Source organism: Notamacropus eugenii, chromosome 2 (genome assembly GCF_028372415.1).
Source record: "Notamacropus eugenii isolate mMacEug1 chromosome 2, mMacEug1.pri_v2, whole genome shotgun sequence".
Lineage (NCBI taxonomy): Eukaryota > Metazoa > Chordata > Mammalia > Diprotodontia > Macropodidae > Notamacropus > Notamacropus eugenii.
The window spans coordinates 297,104,727-297,124,569 of NC_092873.1; the positions used below are offsets into that span (position 1 = coordinate 297,104,727).

General features: G+C 41.2%; 1 protein-coding gene across 12 annotated transcripts in view; it reads right to left on the bottom strand.

The window, feature by feature from the left end:
• The window catches only part of VTCN1 (V-set domain containing T cell activation inhibitor 1), a 97,661-nt gene extending 78,060 nt beyond the window's left edge, over nucleotides 1-19,601 (bottom strand). For 5 of the 12 annotated variants that reach the window (XM_072644495.1, XM_072644494.1, XM_072644488.1 and 2 more), the window contains exon 1: nucleotides 15,633-15,846. In XM_072644495.1, coding sequence (XP_072500596.1) covers nucleotides 15,633-15,649 — 17 coding nt within the window. In that variant the 5' untranslated portion in view covers nucleotides 15,650-15,846. Of the gene's footprint in view, nucleotides 1-4,340; nucleotides 4,432-15,632; nucleotides 15,854-19,554 lie in introns of those variants that run through there. The other 7 variants (XM_072644492.1, XM_072644489.1, XR_011974823.1 and 4 more) reach the window with 6 other exon arrangements.
• Between the last annotated feature and the right edge of the window lie 242 nt (nucleotides 19,602-19,843).

The following is a 19,843-nucleotide window of genomic DNA, read 5'->3' on the forward strand; positions in this document are numbered from 1 at the left end:
CTAGTATCTCTGCCAAGAAAACCCCCAAATGGGGTCATAAAGAATCAGACTTGACTGAGATGACTGAACAGCAGGTGTGTAACAAGATTAGATGGTGTGTGTATTTGGTCTGTTCTATACTATAAACTTACAATTATTCTTCATGGCATCTTAGCCCTTGGTTACTCTGCATCTTCAGCAATAGGTAGAGTTGGGGGGAAGGAGGGGGAATGGGAATGGAAGTACAAGGTAATAGGGTGAGTATAATGGTAGGACTGCTGGGTCTCTTGCAGGAAGTCTGACTTCAGATCCCAGATCTACTCTTTCTTACCCTTATGAGGCAGATTGGCCCAGGAGGCCTCCAAGCTCCCTTCAAGCTACAATGTTCTATCATCTCTCCTGTTATAATGGTCCATGTTGCTACTAGTCCTTAGCACTAGTGCTGCAGTTACATATCTCCTCTTTGGGAATGCATTCTGAAAGGGCACACCTTTCCTCCTTTCTGGGTTCAGAGAACCATGAAAGCAGCTGGTGTGTGTAAATAATAGAGATTTAGTAGTCCTTCCCAGGACTATTTGATCTTACCAAAGATGGCAAAGTTCAGGTACAGAATGCCATCTTTTATTTTATTTTTAATTTTATTTTATTCTTTCCCCATCATTCCACTATAGTTATAGCTCCAAACTAAGAAATCATCTCCAGGGAAGAGTTGTCTATCTAGCTCTGCTTCTGAAACTGGTTTCCCCATTACAAATCAGAGCAATATATCTGAAAAGGAAGGAAATTTTGGCCAAGAATCTAATACTAATGTTAATTTTTCCATGTTGACACCTTATCCATGTACCCAAATACAGGATACCATCTTGGAGTTCATAGGAACATAAGTAGATCTGGAAGGAACTTTAGAAATCATTTGATCTAACCTCATTTACAGATGAGGAAACTCAGCCCCAGAGCAGCGAAGTTATTTGCCTGTGGTCACAGAGGTCAGACAGAGCCTGTATTTGAACCCAGGTTCTCTGACTCTGAAGCCACAGCCATCTTTTCACTGCATCAGAATGCCTCTAGCAGTGGAACTTGGGTGATATTCAAATATGTATTCTAGACTTTAGGAAAGCAGCTTTCAAAATATTCAAAGAAATGACAAACATGATCCCATAGCCTTCAATACTAAAAATACCTAAAAATGAAAGCAACTCAAGGACAGGAGGCTCGCAAAAGCAAAATGATAATTAAGAATAGGCCCCTACAAGGAAAAAGGGGTGGGGTTGGGGGATCTGAAGAGAACAATGTAGCTGCAAAGGGAACTCTCTAGTGAACTCAGATTTTTAAAGGCCTTATAAACTATGGAAAGAGGGAAGCATAATTAAGGATGGATACAAAATAATTCCGTGTTTCTGTAAAAGAACATTTCAAGTTGTATAAGACTCTATGAGAAACTCAGCAGTGATTTAATCATACCAAGACTGTTTTTTGTCACTGAAATCCATCTTTTGTACACTAATGTTATCTTAGTGATGCTAAATGACTGAAAAATCATGAATGAATGAAATAGCATTTATTTGTTTACTTTGTGCCAAGAACTGTGCTAAGCTCTGGGGAAACAATTGGAAAAGCAAAGACAATCCCTGTCCTCACAGAGTTTCTATTCTAACAGAGGAGATAGCATTCATAGGAGAGTGGGGACCAGAGAGGAGACTGAAAGTTACAGGAATACAACATCATTGTCTCTGAAGAACCAAAATTGTAGATAATGAAATAGTGATTGCTGGGAATGAACATCATTAGGAGAAGGAGCAAGGAATGATGGATAGGGAGATTAGTTCAGAGTCAGAAAAACCTGGCTTCAAATCCTGCTTCTGATACATGATGGCGCAGGGACCCTTAGTGCAGTGTCCCAGGTCACTCTCTAAAATTCTAAATTGCAGAAGAGGTGCTGGTATTCATTGGTAAAATGGGGTTCCTCAGTGGGAATTCCCCTTACCATTGAAATACAGATTAAATCCAGGGAAGGGAAGGGGGAAGGGAAAGAAATGGGAAAGATGGAAGATTGTTAGGGGAGGGAAGGGTGAAGAAGAGAAAGGAAAGAAAGAGCTACTATTTATATAGCACTTTAAGGTTTTGCAAAGTACTTTACAAAAACTATCTCATTCAATCCTCATAACAATCCTGGGAGGTGGGTGCTATTCTCATCCCCATTTTACAGATGATGAAATTAAAGCAGAGAGAGGTTCAGTAGGTTTGCCATTTCCTTCTCCTGCGAATTAAGGCAAAGGTTAAGTGACTGACTCAAGGTCACACAGCTAATAAGTGTCTGAGGGTGGATTTGAACTCAAGTCTTCCTGACCAATGGTTCAGTACTCTATCTACCACACTGCCACGCTGCCTTTCTAGAAGAGAAAAGCAACAAACATGACTCAGCTAAACAAATTATACTGCATTAACCTGATTTCCTTTCTTCAGTGAAGTTCCTAGATGGGCCAAGAAAAAAACTGTAGACATTGTATACCTGTATTTCAACAAGACTTTTAACAAAGCCTTTTGTAGTATCCCCATGGACAACATAGAGCAAAATATTCCACATGGTAACATGGTTAGGTGAATTTGCCACTGGTTGAATGCATGTGTCCAAGAATGCTAATTTATGGTCCAGTATCAACCTGCAGAGACATTTCTAGTGGTAGACCACAATGATCTGCCCTTAGCCCTCTTCTGGTCAACATTTTTATTAATTATTTGAATGAAGTTAGAGATGATAAAGCTTGGAGAAATAGTCATGGCAACATGTTAGACATGAGACTCAAGACCTAAATATTTGACAGAGTAGAATAGTAATAAGAATCTAAGAAGGTGAAATTTAATACAGATAAATTTATAGCCATATACCTGGAACATATCTCCTCTCGCTTCTCACTGTAACTATCCATGGAAAATGGAGCACTCTCTCTTCCCAAGGAGTCTCTCCTAGGCTAGGTCCCTCCCTGAAGCTTGAATGGGCTTCACCACCTTCTCATCGTCCAGTCTCAATCACTCACAAGTGCAAAAAACCCAGAACATTAATCAAAGACCAAAGTATTCAGAAAATAACTCTAGCTACAATTTTTTGGGGGTTTTTTTTGGTTCTTTTGGAGATTGGGTCTCACTACGTCACCTAGGTTGGAAATATAAGCAGCTCCTCACAGACTTGCCCCCAATACTGATTGGCTCAGTGGCTTTGGCCTGTTCTATTTCTAACTCGGGCCATTTTGCCCCTCCTTAGGCAGAATGATACCCCGCCCCCCCTCCCCGTTCCCTGGGGCTCACCATATTGGTGCTGGACTGTCTATCAGCTTTTCCCCTACTGCAGCACAGAATACTCAAACTCAACGGATCCACCAGTCAAAGAAGCAAGGAATTAATGTGTTTGCCACCATATCCAGCACCAGCTACTTTTCTTACGCACCTGTGCAGCCTGGCCAAAGACCTGGTATAGTGTTGAAAAATCAGAAAGCAGCAATGAGAGCACTAGTTCTCTGGCCTGTGCGGAATTTAAAACCAACCTGGAATTTTTAGTCACCCAGAGTATTTTATTATCCATAATGAGATGTATGGTTCCTCAAAAGAGATCGGCTTTGCTTTCCCTCCAGGAAAATATCCTTTGGGTATGTTCATTTAACTAGCTACAAATTCACCTAATTGTATTACCCCCAGCCCACATTTCTCTGTCTTATTTATGAGTCTGTACCAAAAGATTTTGTAAAATGTCTTGTTAAACTACAGATACACAGTGCCAATACTAGGAAAACGAAGTGTACCTGTTTCTCCAGTTATGATAAGCTTTTGCATGGACAGTCTCCTCACTAAGTCAACTAGTAGGTGTATCTTGGACAAGGACTGCAGATAGATAATGAGTTACACACAGCACTGAATTAGATGAGGGGAGTTGGGCAATTCGGGTCACCAAGTGGCACAGATCACTTACTTCAAATCCTGCTTCAGACAAGCTGTGGCAAGATACTTAACCCCTCTGTTCCTCAATTTCTTTATCTGTGGCATGGGGATAATAAAAGCATTTACTTTTACAATGTTGTTATGAAGCCTAAATAAAACAACATGAGTAAAGGACTTTTCAAACCACCAGATAAATACTGACTATATTATGACTTTTGGGAAACTGGTCAGTGATTTTGGTGATCCCAAACTACTTACTTCTATAAAAACACTTTTTTAATAGCAGTATTTTCCTGTTGGTGCTATGCTGCTGTGAATCATAGGATAACAAGATCTCTGGAGAATTAAAATGGCAGTAGAAAGACACATGGTGGTTGTAAGTAGGATATGACCCACAATTTGTACCTGAAAAGTAGCATCAAATTACTCACTGAGAATGTGAATGATTATAAAAGGAGGTGGTCCAGCCATGTAGTGGGAGGACAGGATAATGTCTGAAAAACTTGAGTGCCATACTGGGACCTGTAAAATATAGGGAGACACAGAAGAATACCTCTGATGTGTTGTGTGGCTGTTCTATGGAACACATGAAAAAACTTGGACAGGAAGTTCATAGGATAGAAAGGGTCAGGAGGTTGTGATCTAGATTGATGCCCTTGCAGATGGGATCCCTGAGGCATTCAAGCATTGAAGTGTAGTCAAAAGAGTGGAGGTCAAATGATCTCAGTTTGAATCTTGGCTTTTCCAGTTAATGACTAGGTGACCTTGGGCAACACCCTTAACATGTAGTCAAAATGAGGGGGTTGGGCTAGGTGGCCTCTGAGGACTGCAGTTCTAGATCTAAATCTAGGATCTTATTTTCCAAGACTAAAAGGACCTGCCAACTCAAGAGTGTTAGAGTTATTGACAGCTTTCTTTACCAAGACTCTACCAACCTTATCTCAGGTTTCAGAGTGTAGAGCTGTTTGCCTCAAGGGTCAGAAGGACTTCCCAAGTCCTCATTCACCATTACACAATTAAGTTAATATATTCTTAGGTTTTTCCCAAATTCTAAAACATTGTACTATAAAATTTCGCCCTGCTGATGTCACTTGTTAGTGTTAATTGTCTATATTCTGTTCATGAATTTTAAAGGCAGTTAGAAAAGGGAGAAACTTATATGCAAATGCAGGGAATAAAATAATGTTGACTTATACCATGGGGAAATCTATAAGTTAGCCATGTGTCAGTGACCTAAGCTTTTATGCCAATAGACGGTACAGAGGTTATGGAATTATTAGACTTACCATCGTAATAATTCTAAATGAAATTTAGTTAACTCCAGAAGATGTGGAGTGGTAATATGGATAATGCTATTAGACCATAGTGGAAAGATGTGAAATGCAGGTCTGTTTCACTACTATGGAAGAAAGAGAGGAAGCTAAAGACAACAGCATATTTTGGAAAGGTGGAATGTTGTACTTGAAAGAATATTGACTTTTAAGTTATTATATATGTCTTGAGTTCTGCTTTTGGCTCTGTAAATAACTGGCTATATGACCCTCAGTGAGTCATTTTCCCTCTATGGGCTTCAGCCTCCTCACTCAAATATAATCTTTATACCAGAGACTCCTTCCTTTCAGAATTCATTCTGCTTACCTGCCATCCCACAAATGAAACCAAGGAATCTCATGTTTGGCACACTCAAAAATGTAGTGGCTATCAACTCATCCATCTCATTAATGTTACTTTTCTGTACTCCCCTCTCCAACCATGAGGCACCTAAGATCATCAGCATAGGGCATGCATAATCCAAAGGGTGACTATCAACTCCTCTTAAAAGCACTTAGGCTCATAAGGCATTAAACAAAAAATAAGTTTAATAAGTATAGCGAAGAACATAGAAAAGACTTGTACCAGAGTCCACTGAAAGTCAAGAACTTTGTTGGAACTCTGACATCCCCAGGACCTATACAGTCCTTGACATTTTTGGTTATACTCTGTTGGGGAACCACCAAGGGGAAACAGCTTGGGATTTGATCCTTCCTGTTGTTTACCACTGTGACTCTGCTTACTCTTTCTTTCTTCTTTCCCTTTTCCTGACTTCTCTCCTTTTCATTCTCTACTGCTACTGTCCATGGTTTAGTTTAGCTGCTTTGACTCTTTGCCATGCCAGGTGCCGTTTGGTGTTCACATGTTCTGCTGCTGCTGCTGTCTGTTCCTGATAGCTGTCAGAAGTCCATCTGGCTACAGTCCCTGCCCTCTGTTCCCAGCTGATATCATGGTCTTTCTTGGAGCTATCCTAAGTTTGGCATTGCTGTTTCAGCCCCATGTTAGGCTGCTTCTCCTCCTCAGAAAATGGTGCTATAGCTCTTTCTAAATGAAATGGCCAAGCACTACATGTCTTCAGTCTACTAAAAAGTTTCCAGCTCTTTCAGGCTCAGAACCTTTGAAGCCTTTCATTGCCTCAATACCATTGCAGACCTTTGGTTGTCTCTTTTGCTCTCCACAAAGTTTTTTGTTTGACTGTTGAAGAAGAGTATGTATTACCTTTTGAACTATTACTTTGATGTGAAACAATTTTTAAAAAAACCAGTTTCCAGTCTACAGAGCTGTGGGAGAGGGCATTCTGTAGTAGGGCTTCTTTTTTTATTTGTTAAATATGTTATTATGGATATCTTTTGTTTCTTTGTCACCCAGTATCACCAATATTTATATTTCCTAATATCTCTCTCTCTTTTACCTCTTCTACCTCTCCTAGAAAGTAGCCCCTGATAACAAATAAAAAAGAGAGAAAATAGTTCAGCAAAGCTAGTCAGCTTATTGGAGAAAACCTCAGATTGTATGTAATCTTTCCACCCATATCTTCCCACCTTTGGAAACCAGTGGGAGAGGGGGGGGTACCTTTTTAGATCTCTTTTTCCATGGCCAAGCTTGGTCATTGCACTTTCATAGCATTGTTTTGATGATTTTACTCTTGTCCTTTCCGTTTACATTTTTGTAGGCATGGTATGTTTGCTTTTTTTCTGATTCTACTTTACTTTGCATCAGTTTATATTTCTTTCTATGCTTCTCTGTAGTCATCTTGATTCAATATTTCTTATAGCACAGTGACATTCATTAAATTCATGTCCCACACTCGGTTTAGCCATTCCCTAACAAACGAGTATCTATTTTGTTTACAGACCTCTGTTCTTTCATTAATTCCCACAATTCCGGCCTTTCACACAAAGGCCTGCCTCAAGCAACTGTGGGAACTGATTTGTCCTGCTCAAAAAAAAAAAAAAGATTCAAGAATGCCACTCCTGGTCTAATTCGGATGAATTGGTCCAATGTGTCTTGTCCCTTTCTTCTCTGTCCTTCTCTTCTTTCCCAATTCTATCTCCCCCATTCTTCCTCCACTCTGCTTCTTAGAATCCCTTCCAAGCTCTGCTGACACCACTTGCATGGATTGCTGACCTCCTCCCACCCCTTCTAGTGCTCCCTGCCTGAAAATACTCAGTTCATATTTTGTAATATCTTTATGTATGTAGATGTTGTTTCCTCCAGAGAAGGTAAGCTCCTTGAGGGCAGAAGTTTTCATTTTTTTTCTCTATAGACCCAGCACCTAGTAAAGTACTTTTCTTGTTGACTGACTGTTCGATTCCCATTTGTCTAGCACTTGGGCAGCCCTTCCCCAGAAAGCCCTAGAACCCTCTTTGCATTCCAACATTCCTCCTTGGGTGCTGGGGCATTTTTGAACCTCAAGAAAGCAATGAAAATGCTGCGGAGAGGAGGGACAAAGCCCCATGACAAACGGAGGGGGGGAGAAACGGGGGAGAAGGTAGGGCTCTGTTGCAAATGCTACACTTGTACTATGGAAACCTCTAGCGTTTCTGGCATGAAGATTGCTTAAGTCACATTACTATGCTCAGCTTGATTGTTCCTCCCCCTCATTCTGGTCATAGTGTCCTACTTTCCCTTATAGTTGACTGCTTAGTACTAGAGGAAAAGGGTCATTACACCTACGCAATATCTTGCCCTGCATTTTAGGTAGATTCACCTGGAGACAATATGGTGCATGGGAGGAATGCTGTTTTTAGTCTGGGCTTTGCTGCTCATAAATTGCATGACCTTAGGCAAGTCACTTCATCTCTAGGGCCTTAATTTTTTATTAGTATAATTAAAGTGAATTAAAATGGGTGATCTTTAGGTCCCTTTCTGATATGCTATGCAGCTAGCTATAAAAGAGCCTTATTCAGTGTACACCCAGCCAAGTGTCTGAAAAAAATAAAAAGAGGGACAGGAGTCTACCATAATGATAATAACCTTTATATAATGCTTTAAGATTTGCAAAATGCCTTATAAATACTTGCCAATTTTATCTTCTGGGATTCTCTGGGAGTCAGGTACTATTATTACCCCCATTACATAGATGAGGAAACTGAGGCAAACAGAAATTAAATAACTTGCCCAGGGTCACACAGCTAGTAAATTTCTAAGACAGGATTTGAACTCAGGTCTTCCTGGCCCTAGGTCCAGGGCTCTTTCCATCATGCTATCTAACTTGTCCACTGCCAAGACAAGAGGACACAAGGAAGCTGCACAAAATTTCTTTGGACCCATCATAGGATACATCTATCCGTTTGGCTCATTCCAAACCATCTGGAATAGTTTTCATATTAGTAAATGAATAACTTCTTTAAGAAGAAATATAAGTCTAATATTTCACTTTGGGAGCAAGAAAATTATTTATTTTCCCTTTTGACAGTGTTGATTATTTTGCTTCCAACTTCTTATATCAAAGAAATTGATCTCCAGATTGGTAAGAGAAGAACAAATACCATTAAGAGGGAATTGAAACCCAAGATAAATGAAGAGGCCATGAAGAGTGCTTAGCTATTTTAAATTAATTCAAGCCTTCTGGCCCAAACAAAATTACATCTCAAGGAGCTCCGAGAATTTGTGTATATATAATTGCTGAACCCACGATCTGTAGTCTTTTAGGAATAATGGAGGACAGAGGTGTCCAAAAACTGGAGGCAAGAACACTTTCCTCCTATTTTCCAAAAGGTTAGGTAACTAGGTGAGTGATCTCAGGATCATCTCAACTCCCACTCATCTCGCCTGTCCAATTAGTTGTCAAATCTTGCTTCTATCTCTGCATTCCTCACATCTCTCCCCTTCTTTCCATTCACACAGTCATCTTCCTAGTTCTGGTCATCATCCTTCTCCTTCTAAATGGTCTCCTTCTAATGGCCTTCTGATTGGTCTTGCTGCCTCAAGTCTCTTCCCACTCCAAGCCACCCTCTGAGATTTTCCTAAAGCTCTGTTCTGACCATATTACTCCCCTTCTCATTAAATTCCAGTGTTTCCCCATTATTTCTATAAAATACAATTTTGCATTTAAAACCTTTCACAACCTGACTTCAGCCTACCCTTCCAGTCTTATTACACCTCATTTCCTCTCCACTCATTCTATAGTGTGGCCAAATTGGCCTTCTTTTTAATCCCCATCCATTGTACTCCATCGCTTATCTCTGCTGAAAAAAAAACCAAAACATTCCTTCTTCACCCCACCTCTTGGAATCCCTAGTTACCTTTAAGACACAGTTCATGTCCCATTGTTGATGTGAAACCTCTTCTGTTCCCTCTACTACTAGTATCTTTCCCCAACACCTCCAAAAATTATGTCTATTTTGTATTTATCTATATATGTAGATGTTGGCTTTTTCAATTGAATGTAAGCTCCTTGAGGGTAGGGACAGTTTCATTTGTCTCCCTGTAACCCTCATTACCTAACAGTTCCTGGCTCTAATGCTTAATAAAAGGGCATTTTTTTCCTTTAATCCAATTTCTTTTTTTTTTTAAGCAAATTAATGGATATGTTGTCAGGTCTTCCATTTGTCTGGAATTAGATGCCTTCCCCTACAAACACTGGGCAACTAGGTGGTACAATGGATAGAATGCCAGGCCTGAAGTCAGGAAGACTCATTTTCAAATCTGGCCTCAGATACTTACTAGCTGTGTAACCCTGGGCAAGTCTCAACCTTATATGCCTTTGCCTCAGTTCCTCATCTTTAAAATGATCTGGAGGAGGAAATGGTAAATCACTTTAGTATTTTTGCCAAGAAAATCTCAAACTGGAGTCACAAAGAGTCATATATGATGAAATGACGAACATTATGCCTACTGCCACTTAGAAATACAATTTGAATAAAATCTTTAAACCTCCAAAAATTGATTGATATTAGAAATTACAGATTAATAAACCATATCAATCCTTAGCAGTATTTTAGAAGAGATAGTTAAAGATGAACTGATGATTTCATGGAGCCAGCATGGGTTCAGTAAGAACAAGTTTGTCAAAGTAATCTCTTCCACCTTTCTCATAGAATTACTAGTCTGGTAGATGAGGAAACATGGTAGCTATACATCTGCATTCCATCAAAATATCTAACCAAATCTTTTACAATGTTTTTATGGATAAGATAGAAATGATAATACCTACATAGGTAGATTCTTAGCTAGTTGAATGCTCATAGCCCCAAAATGATGATTAATGAATCAGTCCAAATTGGGGGATATCTTTATTGGTGTGACAAATGATTCTGTCCTTGGCCCTGTCCTTTCAGCATTTTTAAATCAACATCTTGAGTGAAAACATAAATTACTTGCTTATCAAAGTTAAAGATAGTGCAAATATGGGAAGGGTAGTTAATGTATCGGATAAGAGGTATAGAATCAAAAAGAATCTTGACAAGCTGTAATGACAAGCTGAATCTAACAAGATAAAATATTTAAAAAGACATAAAAAATCTGGCATTTAGGCTTAAAAAAATCAAGGGTATAAATAATGCAAGGTGGGAGAGATCTCGCTATGAGCAGTTCATTAGCTGACTGCAGTTTCAATATGAGCCAGCTATTTAATGTGACTGCCAAAAAAAAGAAAAAGAGAAGTAATGTGATCTTAGGCTGAATTAAGACAATCAAAGTGTGGAACAAGGGCGGGAATGGTTTTACCGGACTCAGCCCTAGACTATGGAGTTACATTTTAAGAAGGACATTGACAAAGTGGAGTGACTGCAGGGAAAAGACCAATTCTGAAAAGACCAGTCTGATGCAAAAACTCAAGAAGTCTTGTTATGTGAGGAATGGTTGAAGGAAGTGATATCCTTAAGACAAATGAGATGACTTAGAGGGAACCGTGATAGCTTTTTTTGAAAAAAGCGAGAGGTTTTCATATAGAAAAAGAATGATCACTTTTCTTCCTGTTTCCAGAGAAAAGAATTGGGTTTAAGAAAGACAGTTGGAAAGGAGATAAGGGGTCATCTAGACCAATCCATATTTGAACAGAATCTACTCTACTAATAATAATACATGGCTTTTACTTACAGCTTTAAGGTTTACACAAACCTTCATAAACAATCTCTCATTTGATCCTCACAGCAACTCCAGGAGGTAGGTGCTATTATTATCCCCATTTTATAGATGAGAAAACTGAGGTAGACAGAGGTAGAGTGACTTGCTCAGGGTCACACAAACAGTAAGGTTTTGAACTTAGGTCTTTTTGACTCCGACTCCTGTGTTCTATCCTCTGGGTCACCTAGCTGGCTTTAGCTGGTTGTCTACAAGCAAGCACCCAGCCTCTGCCTGAACACCACTAGTGACAGGGAGTCTATCACCTTTTGATTCACATCATTCCACTTTGGGGCAGCTCTGAGTAATAGGAACTTTTTCCTAACATCAAACTAAAATGTGCTTTTCTGTAACTTCCTCCCTTGATTCAGTTCCTGATCTTTGGGACCAGCTAGGGAGGTGCCATAGAGCAATGGGCCTGGATTCAGGAAGACCTGAGTTCAAATCTAACCTCAGACACTTACTGTTTGACTCTGGGCAAATCACTTACTCCTGTTTGCCTTAGTTTCCTCATCTGTTAAAGGAGCTGGAGAAGGAAATGGTAAATTACCAAGAAAACCTCAAATGGGGTCACAAAGAGTCTGAAACAATTGAACAAGGAAAAGTCTGATTCCTTTTCTTCATGACAGCCCTGTGGTGGGTATTAATGGATAGATGTTATTGGAAGACAAGTTTTTAGCCAGTATGGAGAACTATTTAAAAGTAAAACCTGTCCAAAAACTAAAAAGACACTTGTGAGATAGTGAGCTCCCTGTCACTGGTGGTATCCTGACCAAGGCTGAATGCTCATCTGTCAGGTATATTATAGAAAGGAATCCCACCTGGGGTAAGAGATTGGACTCCATAGCCTCTGAGATTCTGTTCCACCTGCAGCCTGGAGGCCACATGGGGCATGTTTAGATAATGAAAGACAAGAGACACAGTTGATCTGATGATGGAGAGTTCCTTTGCAGATCTCTAGGCAAGAGCTTGTCAGCTCTCACCTTGGCTCTGGCACCAATCTGCTGTGAGTTGTTAGGAGAGTGACCTTTCCTCAATTTTTACATCTGTCAAATGGGAATAATTATATTGGTTGGCTTTCATGTATGCAGTATGACAACTAATTAATGGCTTAACAAGGTATTTGGGCATAACTCTACTGAGGTAGTGAATCTCCCCCCCATTGAAGTATTTCTACACAGCTTTCAAACCTGATGATGTCAAATTTCAGAAATGTAAAAAAGATCTAAAATATACTCTTCCCCATGCTGGCAAACAATTAATCCCTATTTAATGCCTGTTTTTTAAAACCCCAAATAAATGCCGTTTCCTCCATGAAGCCTTCTGTGATCTCCGCCCCCCACACACACACACCTTTGTTCTAGGATTTTACAATATGTTTTATTATGTACCCCTTTTGTTCATTAATCAGTCAATCAACATTTATTAAGCTCCTGCCTTGTCCTAGACAATTGAAATACAAAGATAAAAATGAATAATCCCTAAGGGTCTATAAATAAAACCTGAAAGTCTGTCTAGGGAGACAATGTATGTTGTCTATAATGCACTCAGAATATTGTATATTGTTATTGTCCATGTTTGTGTTCTATCCCCCTACTGGACTTTGTCTCTCTTACCTCTGAACACAATAGATACTGAAGTTACTGAATGAAAGTGTGTACAAGTTTCTGTATCATGCATTAAAGGATTAGAAAGAAGAAAGGAAGGGAAGGAGGGAAGAAAAGAAAGACAGAGGGAAAGAAGGAAGGAAGGAAGGAAGGAAGGAAGGAAGGAAGGAAGGAAGGAAGGAAGGAAGGAAGGAAGGAAGGAAGGAAGGAAGGAAAAGAGGGAGGGAAGGAGAGAAGGAGGGAGGGAGAGGGGAAGAGAAGAGAGGGAGGGAGGAAGTAAGAAAGAGAAAGAAAGAAAAAAGAAAGAAAAAGAAAGAGAAAAAGAAAAAGAAAGGAGAGAAGAATGGAAGGAAAGGGAAGGGAAGGGAAGGGAAGGGAGAGGAGAGGAGAGGAAAGGAAAAGGAAGAGATAGTACCTAGGATTCTTAAATCCAAACCTTTATTGGGAAGCCTATTAAATAATGCTCAGTGGGACAATGTTCCCCAGGGCTTTGGATGAGGCAAGAAAATGTCTTTGAGATCTGCACTGTCCTATCCTCCCAGTGCCAGATGATTCCAGATATGCCCTCACAGGAGAACATATTACAATTAGGGAAGAGCCAATAAGGCAACATCTCTCTATGACCATCTGTCACTGGCACCTGTTTGAGCCTTTTGCTTCCAGGAGTACAAATAGTTTCTCATCTTCCTTATTCACGTCCTGGTCCTGGGAGATAACCAGACCCTGCCACCTCAGACAGGGATGAGGTCTTGATGTCCTGCTAGCTGGACCTTCGCTCCCATGCTCTGAAGAGGTACACGTACCAGGCCAGAAAAGTTTTCTTACTGATTGCCAAGCTCGGTATCCCTTGTCCTGAAAGATCTGGGATGTCTGAGCTCTGCCACACCCTGACAACTAAGGAATGGGATGGAGAGATTCCAGAGTAGGGCTGCCCCATAACCCCTTGGTTTCTTTCTCCCTCATTATTTTGGAGGCCTTTCCACACTAACCTGCTTCAGTCTAGGTCTCCTCACCTCTGTCCCCCTACCAGTGTCTTCCCTTCTCTTCTTTCTTAATTTTAAGAAATCAATTTTATTTATATCTTTTGGTTTTACAAGTCAATGACTTCTGGAAGTACTCCTCTGCTTCCCCACATTCCTGTACATTCAATGGTAACCATTCTTTCTGACAAAGAAAATTGCTCACAAACCTATGATACAGTGACCACAGTTGACTTGTACAGCATTCTACCCTGTTTTCTCTGTCAAGAGGAAGAAGATAGATTTTGTTATCTGTCCTCTGGGATAGTTTTTTACATCCCTTCCCCCAAGAGTCTTTGCTTCAGAGTTTTCCCCTAGGCTTACACACCTAAAGGGAAACCTCCTGAAACAGACTTCAGAATGTGACTAAATAAATCCTTCAAAACAATGAGCCTCCACTAGGGGAAGAAGAAAGGAAGAAAATTGAAACCCAAGTGCTAATGAGCTCTCAGTAGCTCCAGCTTTTCAGATTTATCATCGCTTGTATCTTATCTAGTTGGCCAATGGACTGGGTAGGGACTATGTGTTCCCAGAATTCTGTTATAGCCCTGACATTGGCAGATGCTCAACAAATGGTAATTAATACTCATCATCCTTGAAGCTGTCTGCTAAGGCTAGACTCCCAATGCTCATCATGGTGCGATGGGGAAAAAAAATACTGGCTAGCATTATTTTGTTATCCCCATTTGACAGATTAGGAAACTGAGGCAGGTAAAGATTGACTTGCCCAGAGTCACATAGCATCTGAAGTCAGATTTGAATTCAGGTCTCCATGACTCCAGAACCACCCAGACATCTCTGAAATACCAAACAGATCTTTCTATTCCTACCTTGATTGTCCTGGATTTTTGTGACAGGGCTTTGAAAATCAGGAAGGGCTGTAGGAGTAGAAAGTGGTTCCTATAAATTATGACAATCCCTCTGGGCAGCAGTCATCCTTGGTCCTCTCATACTACACAGATATGTCATTCACTGACTACTCTGGTCATCTGTACTCATAGAGTCCTAAAGCCAGAGGTTCACAGTGGCAAGGGACCTTCAGGATGGCTTCTAGAATACTTCAGACAGAATAGGTAGTCAAATAATAATAACATCTCACATGTACATTCCACTCTGGTTTGCAACAGACTGTAGAAACACTATCTTCTTTGAGCTTCACAACCCTGGGAGGCAGATTCTACAGGTATTATCATCATCCCCATTCCACAGATGAGAAATTGAGGATCTGAAAGAGATCTAAACCTAGGGGTCATGCAGCTAACATAACTGAGGCATGATTTGGACTCATATCTTTTTACCACATATCTGGTGCCTATCCATGGACAGATTGCACACAACCCATGAATTTGGATGGGAAAAAAACAACCTCTTTATGTTCACTAACCTTGAACTGAAATTGGACAGTTCCTTCAACTACTTAAAGAACATTCGTATGAGAAGGTGAATTTTTGATAAACCAGAGTCCACAACACAAGCTGTGTTCACACCCATTCTCCCTCATTATCGTTATACCAACCCTATATGTTAGTCAGGACTGTTATGCATGACAAAACTTTTCTCTCATAACAGCACTGTTTTGACAGATGAGGAAAGTGAGACCCAAACAAGCAAAATGACTAAGCCCTAATACAGACAGCCAGTTGTCATATTTAGTCACAAAACCAGACCCAGGTCCCCCAACACCTTGTCTGGTGCTCCAAAGGCCTAAAGTGGGACCTACCTGTGTACAAAGGACATGTTTTCTAGCGGCTACGTCCTCCCAGGGCTGCCCACAGAGGCAGATGCAGATGCGGACTGGATGGTGGGAGGGTGGAAGAAGCTGCTTCTTCTGAAAAGAGCCCTGCCTACATGGCACATTGCTCTTGTGGGGGCCAGGCATAAATATGCTAATGGGCCATGCCCTAGCTTAGCCAACAAGAAGAGCCTCTGTTGACTCTAGTGGGTTTCTGAAGGAGTGGGGAGGGGGAACCCATATTTCGAACTCCTACCTGCTGCTAATCCTCCAGAAAAACCAGTCAGGCTGGTTGTCGGTGTATCATTAGAAAGCCCACACACCCCTGAACAACAGACACTTGTTGCCTGAAGAAGGATTTCGAATGGAACAGGAGTCAGACATAGGGACAGTAGAATGGACATGGAGGGAAGGGGAGCACCAGGCTGGGGTTCAAGCTCAGATGAAGCGATTCTGGGTAGGAGCATGGCCAGAGATGAGGCATCCCTAGCATAGGTGGGCATGTAAGGGCAGGCAAGCAGACACGGATATTGCCCAGATTGCCCTTGAAAAACTGGTAGGGCCATTAAACCATCCCACTTCCCCCCCCCCCCCAATACTGGAGATTGGTTTGTGGTTGGTACAGGACAAGGTTAGTGGGTGGGAGTAGGGGCTGCTTGGCATTTAAGCTTTTTGTGTGTATGTGTCTGTATCTATGATTCCACTGTTGTAGGGAACTCCCAGTGGGGAAATGCCCTCTATCAATGTATATCAGTTGCAACTTAGAGACTTTCAGAAATACCTGGGACACTGAGAAGTTAAATGACCAGCCCAGGGTCACACAGGCAATATTTGTCAGCGGTAGGACTCAATTACAACTCATCCTGATGCCAAGGTTCACTGTCTTTCAGTGTACCATACTGTTTCTTTTACTCATGGGACCAAAATTTAACATCATCTGGTGGCCCCAAAGGACTCTTTCCTGGGAAATGAGAGAACATCCATGTATTCGTAGACCTTTTCTAAGACAACCAGCTAGCAAGCTGAGAAAGGAAAATGATTCTATTAACCAATGCTACAGTGATGAGGGTGAGAGGCAGCTAGATGATCTAGATGCCTAACACTAGCATTAGACCTTCAACCTCTTTATTTGACAGATTAGGAAACTGAGGCCTAGGGAAATGAAATGACTTATGCAAAGTCACAGAGGTGCCTAGCACCAGAATTCCTCATACTCCAGAGTCAGGGCTTTTACCTCCTGTATCACTGGTGCCTAATCTCCTCATTTCATAGATGGGCAACCTGAGATCTTGAGAGGTTAAATAATTTTCACAAGGTTACAGAACTGTTGAATAGCAGAGCAGGATCTTAACCTAGGTTTTTTAATATCCAATTCAATATACCTTCTGGAACCTGCTCTTAGATCAATAGAACGTTAGTCCTAGAATATCAGAGTGGAAACTTTAAAAAAAATAAAGATCAATTAATACAACCCTATCGTTTTACATTTGAAGAAACTGAGGCCCAGAGAAGTCATATGAGACACAATGAATAAAGGGTAGAGCTGAGACTAAAGGCCAAATCCGCTGCTCTTTCCACTACCCTCCAATTCCTGAGAATGCAATGGTTCTTATCCTGGGATCTGGGAACTTGTTTATTTTTTAATGTTTTAATCACTGTATTTCAACATAATTGGTTGCCTTTGTAATCTAATGTATTTTACACATTTGGAAACATTCTCCTGAGAAATCCATAGGCTTCACCAGATTGTTAAAGGGGACCACTAAGAACTGTTGCCCTAATGATTTGGGAATGGCCCCTTGGAGCCAAAGGGTCTCCTACCCCTCTGATGCTACCCACAGCTGGGACCCATCATCCTAGGAGCTTGCTCTAAGTCTTGGCTTTGGGGCAGGTTCACAAAGTGTCTCATCAAAGGGACTGGCTGTTTTTTCTTGTCTGTATAGAAAGACAGTTATTGTTTTGAGACTAGGAGGCGAAAGAATGTGGAAGGAACAGAAGATTGGCAATCTGCCATTGAACCTTGCCTCTTTCCCTTGGGGAAGTTTGGAATTGTCTGGAAAACTGCCTTGGCCCAAAGGTTTTACTGTTCATCCCCTGAACACATGCAAATAGCAGTCAGCTCCCATTTTACATTTGTTCTTGTTTAGTAGTTTCAGTTGTGTCTGACTCTGTGACCCCATTTGAGATTTTCTTGGCAAAGATACTGGAATGGTTTGCCATTTCCTTCTCTGGCCCATTTGACAGATGAGGAAACTGAGGCAAACAGGGTACCGTGACTTGCCCAGAGCCACACAGCTAGTAAGTGTCTGAGGGCAGTTTGGAACTCAGGAAGATGAGTCTTCCTGACTCCGCACCCAGCACTCTATCTACTGCATTCCCTAGCTGCCCCAAATATTTTACATACATTATCTCAATGATCTGCAGTATACGTTTTTGAATGGATGATTGTTCTTATTTTAGAGTTGAGGAAATTAAGACTGGGAGTTGTCTAAAATGGTCTGATTAGTCAATGAGTGGTAGAGAGGGTCTTCCAGCTCCTAGTATAGGACTTGGCAATGCATCTCCACTGAAAGCTCTTCCCCTCTGCCCACACTGGACTTCACATTTCTGCAGCTTGAAGGTTTACAAACCACATAGCCATGCAGCATGGTGCCCCTGCTGCTGCTAGTCCCCATAGGTCCTGGAAACTCCAGGAGAGCCGAGTCTGGGCTCTACTATCTTGTCTATACAAGCCCTCCATTGGGCTGGGTTTGGGGCTGAGCATCAATGAGCACTCCCTAAGCCACTGCTCCTGGGCTTCTTTGAATGTGTTAACAGGGGACTGAATAAATGAAACCTACTGAATCACTGTGAGGGACTGAGAATGGGAATTTCTCAGCAATAAGAAATTCCAATAACCCTTCTGGGCATAGAGAAGATTAGACATTTTTTTCACTCTTAGAGTATGGGAAAAACCAGAGATTTGGGATCTTGGTTCTCTCATTTACTAGAGGGATAGGTGTCGGTTCTCAATCTATTCTCATCTATAAACTGGGGAATATTATCTGTCATATCTACCTCATAGAATTGTGAGGTCCTGATGTGATGGTCACTTTTAAGTGATTTACAAAGCTTAAATCTCTATTATATGGTACAGCTCCATGGACAGAGAGAGTTAGGAAGATGTAGGTTCAAGTCCTGCCTCTGTCATAGAAGAGCTATTTGATGTGGGTGAATTATTTCTCCTGTCATTGCCCCAAGCAGTTCTCTTAAGACTCAGTTCCAGAAGAGTTGTTGGTCTGAATTGGTGAAGTCAGTTTCCACACCTGGAGATGAGCTCACAAGACCATGTCCTTCCCTTTCCCCCCAACAATGTTCCTGAAATGTAATAAGCTCTGTATTTTTATGGTTATTATTATTTATTCTGGGATCTACCTCTGGGGATTCCATGCATCAGTAATGCCTGATTTTAAATAGAAAGCTATCAAAGCAGAGTCACTGGTGCTGATCCCCCTTCCATTTTGAAGAGCCCAGCCACCTTATCTAGGACCTGGATAGATCACAAAGAAAACAATCACCCATTGTGTCATACTCTCTCACCAGCCTCTTTCAGCACCAGCATCTTGACTTCAAACTGGGGTAAACCCTCCTTGATCAGGTATAGCTAAAAAAAACCAAACCCATTCTAAATTTCAAGTAGTCCCTAGTAATGGGTCTGAGGTTTGAGTTAGAACTGTGGCAGAGTCACATCTCACATCTCCTCTAGCTGGGGTTGGATCTAGGCCAGGAAATGACCTCTCCAAGATGCCCTAGCTGCACAGAAACTGGTACTTCCCAGACCCAATGGGACAGCCACCTAACTAATCCTTACCACTGACTCCTGCCGACCCCAATCTCTTTTTCCAAGAACAGAGAAAGATGAATACACTACCTCCAGAAAATGACCTGTCCAAGGGGACTCATGGTGAGTTGAGGCAGGCAGCATGCAAAGTCAGCTCTGTCTTTGGTGAGGCCTCTCCCCACCACTGATGCATGGGAGGTACTGCCAGCACCCTTAAATAGTTTCACCCAAACAAGGAGTGATGACTGCAGATGAGAAAAGCTCAGGTATGAGGAAACCACAGGCTAGTGGAGAGAGCTCCCTGCGGGGAGTGAATAACTGGGGAGGGAGCAGTAGCAGTAGTGGTGCCATAGTGGCAAGAAAAACCTCAAGGAAGAGA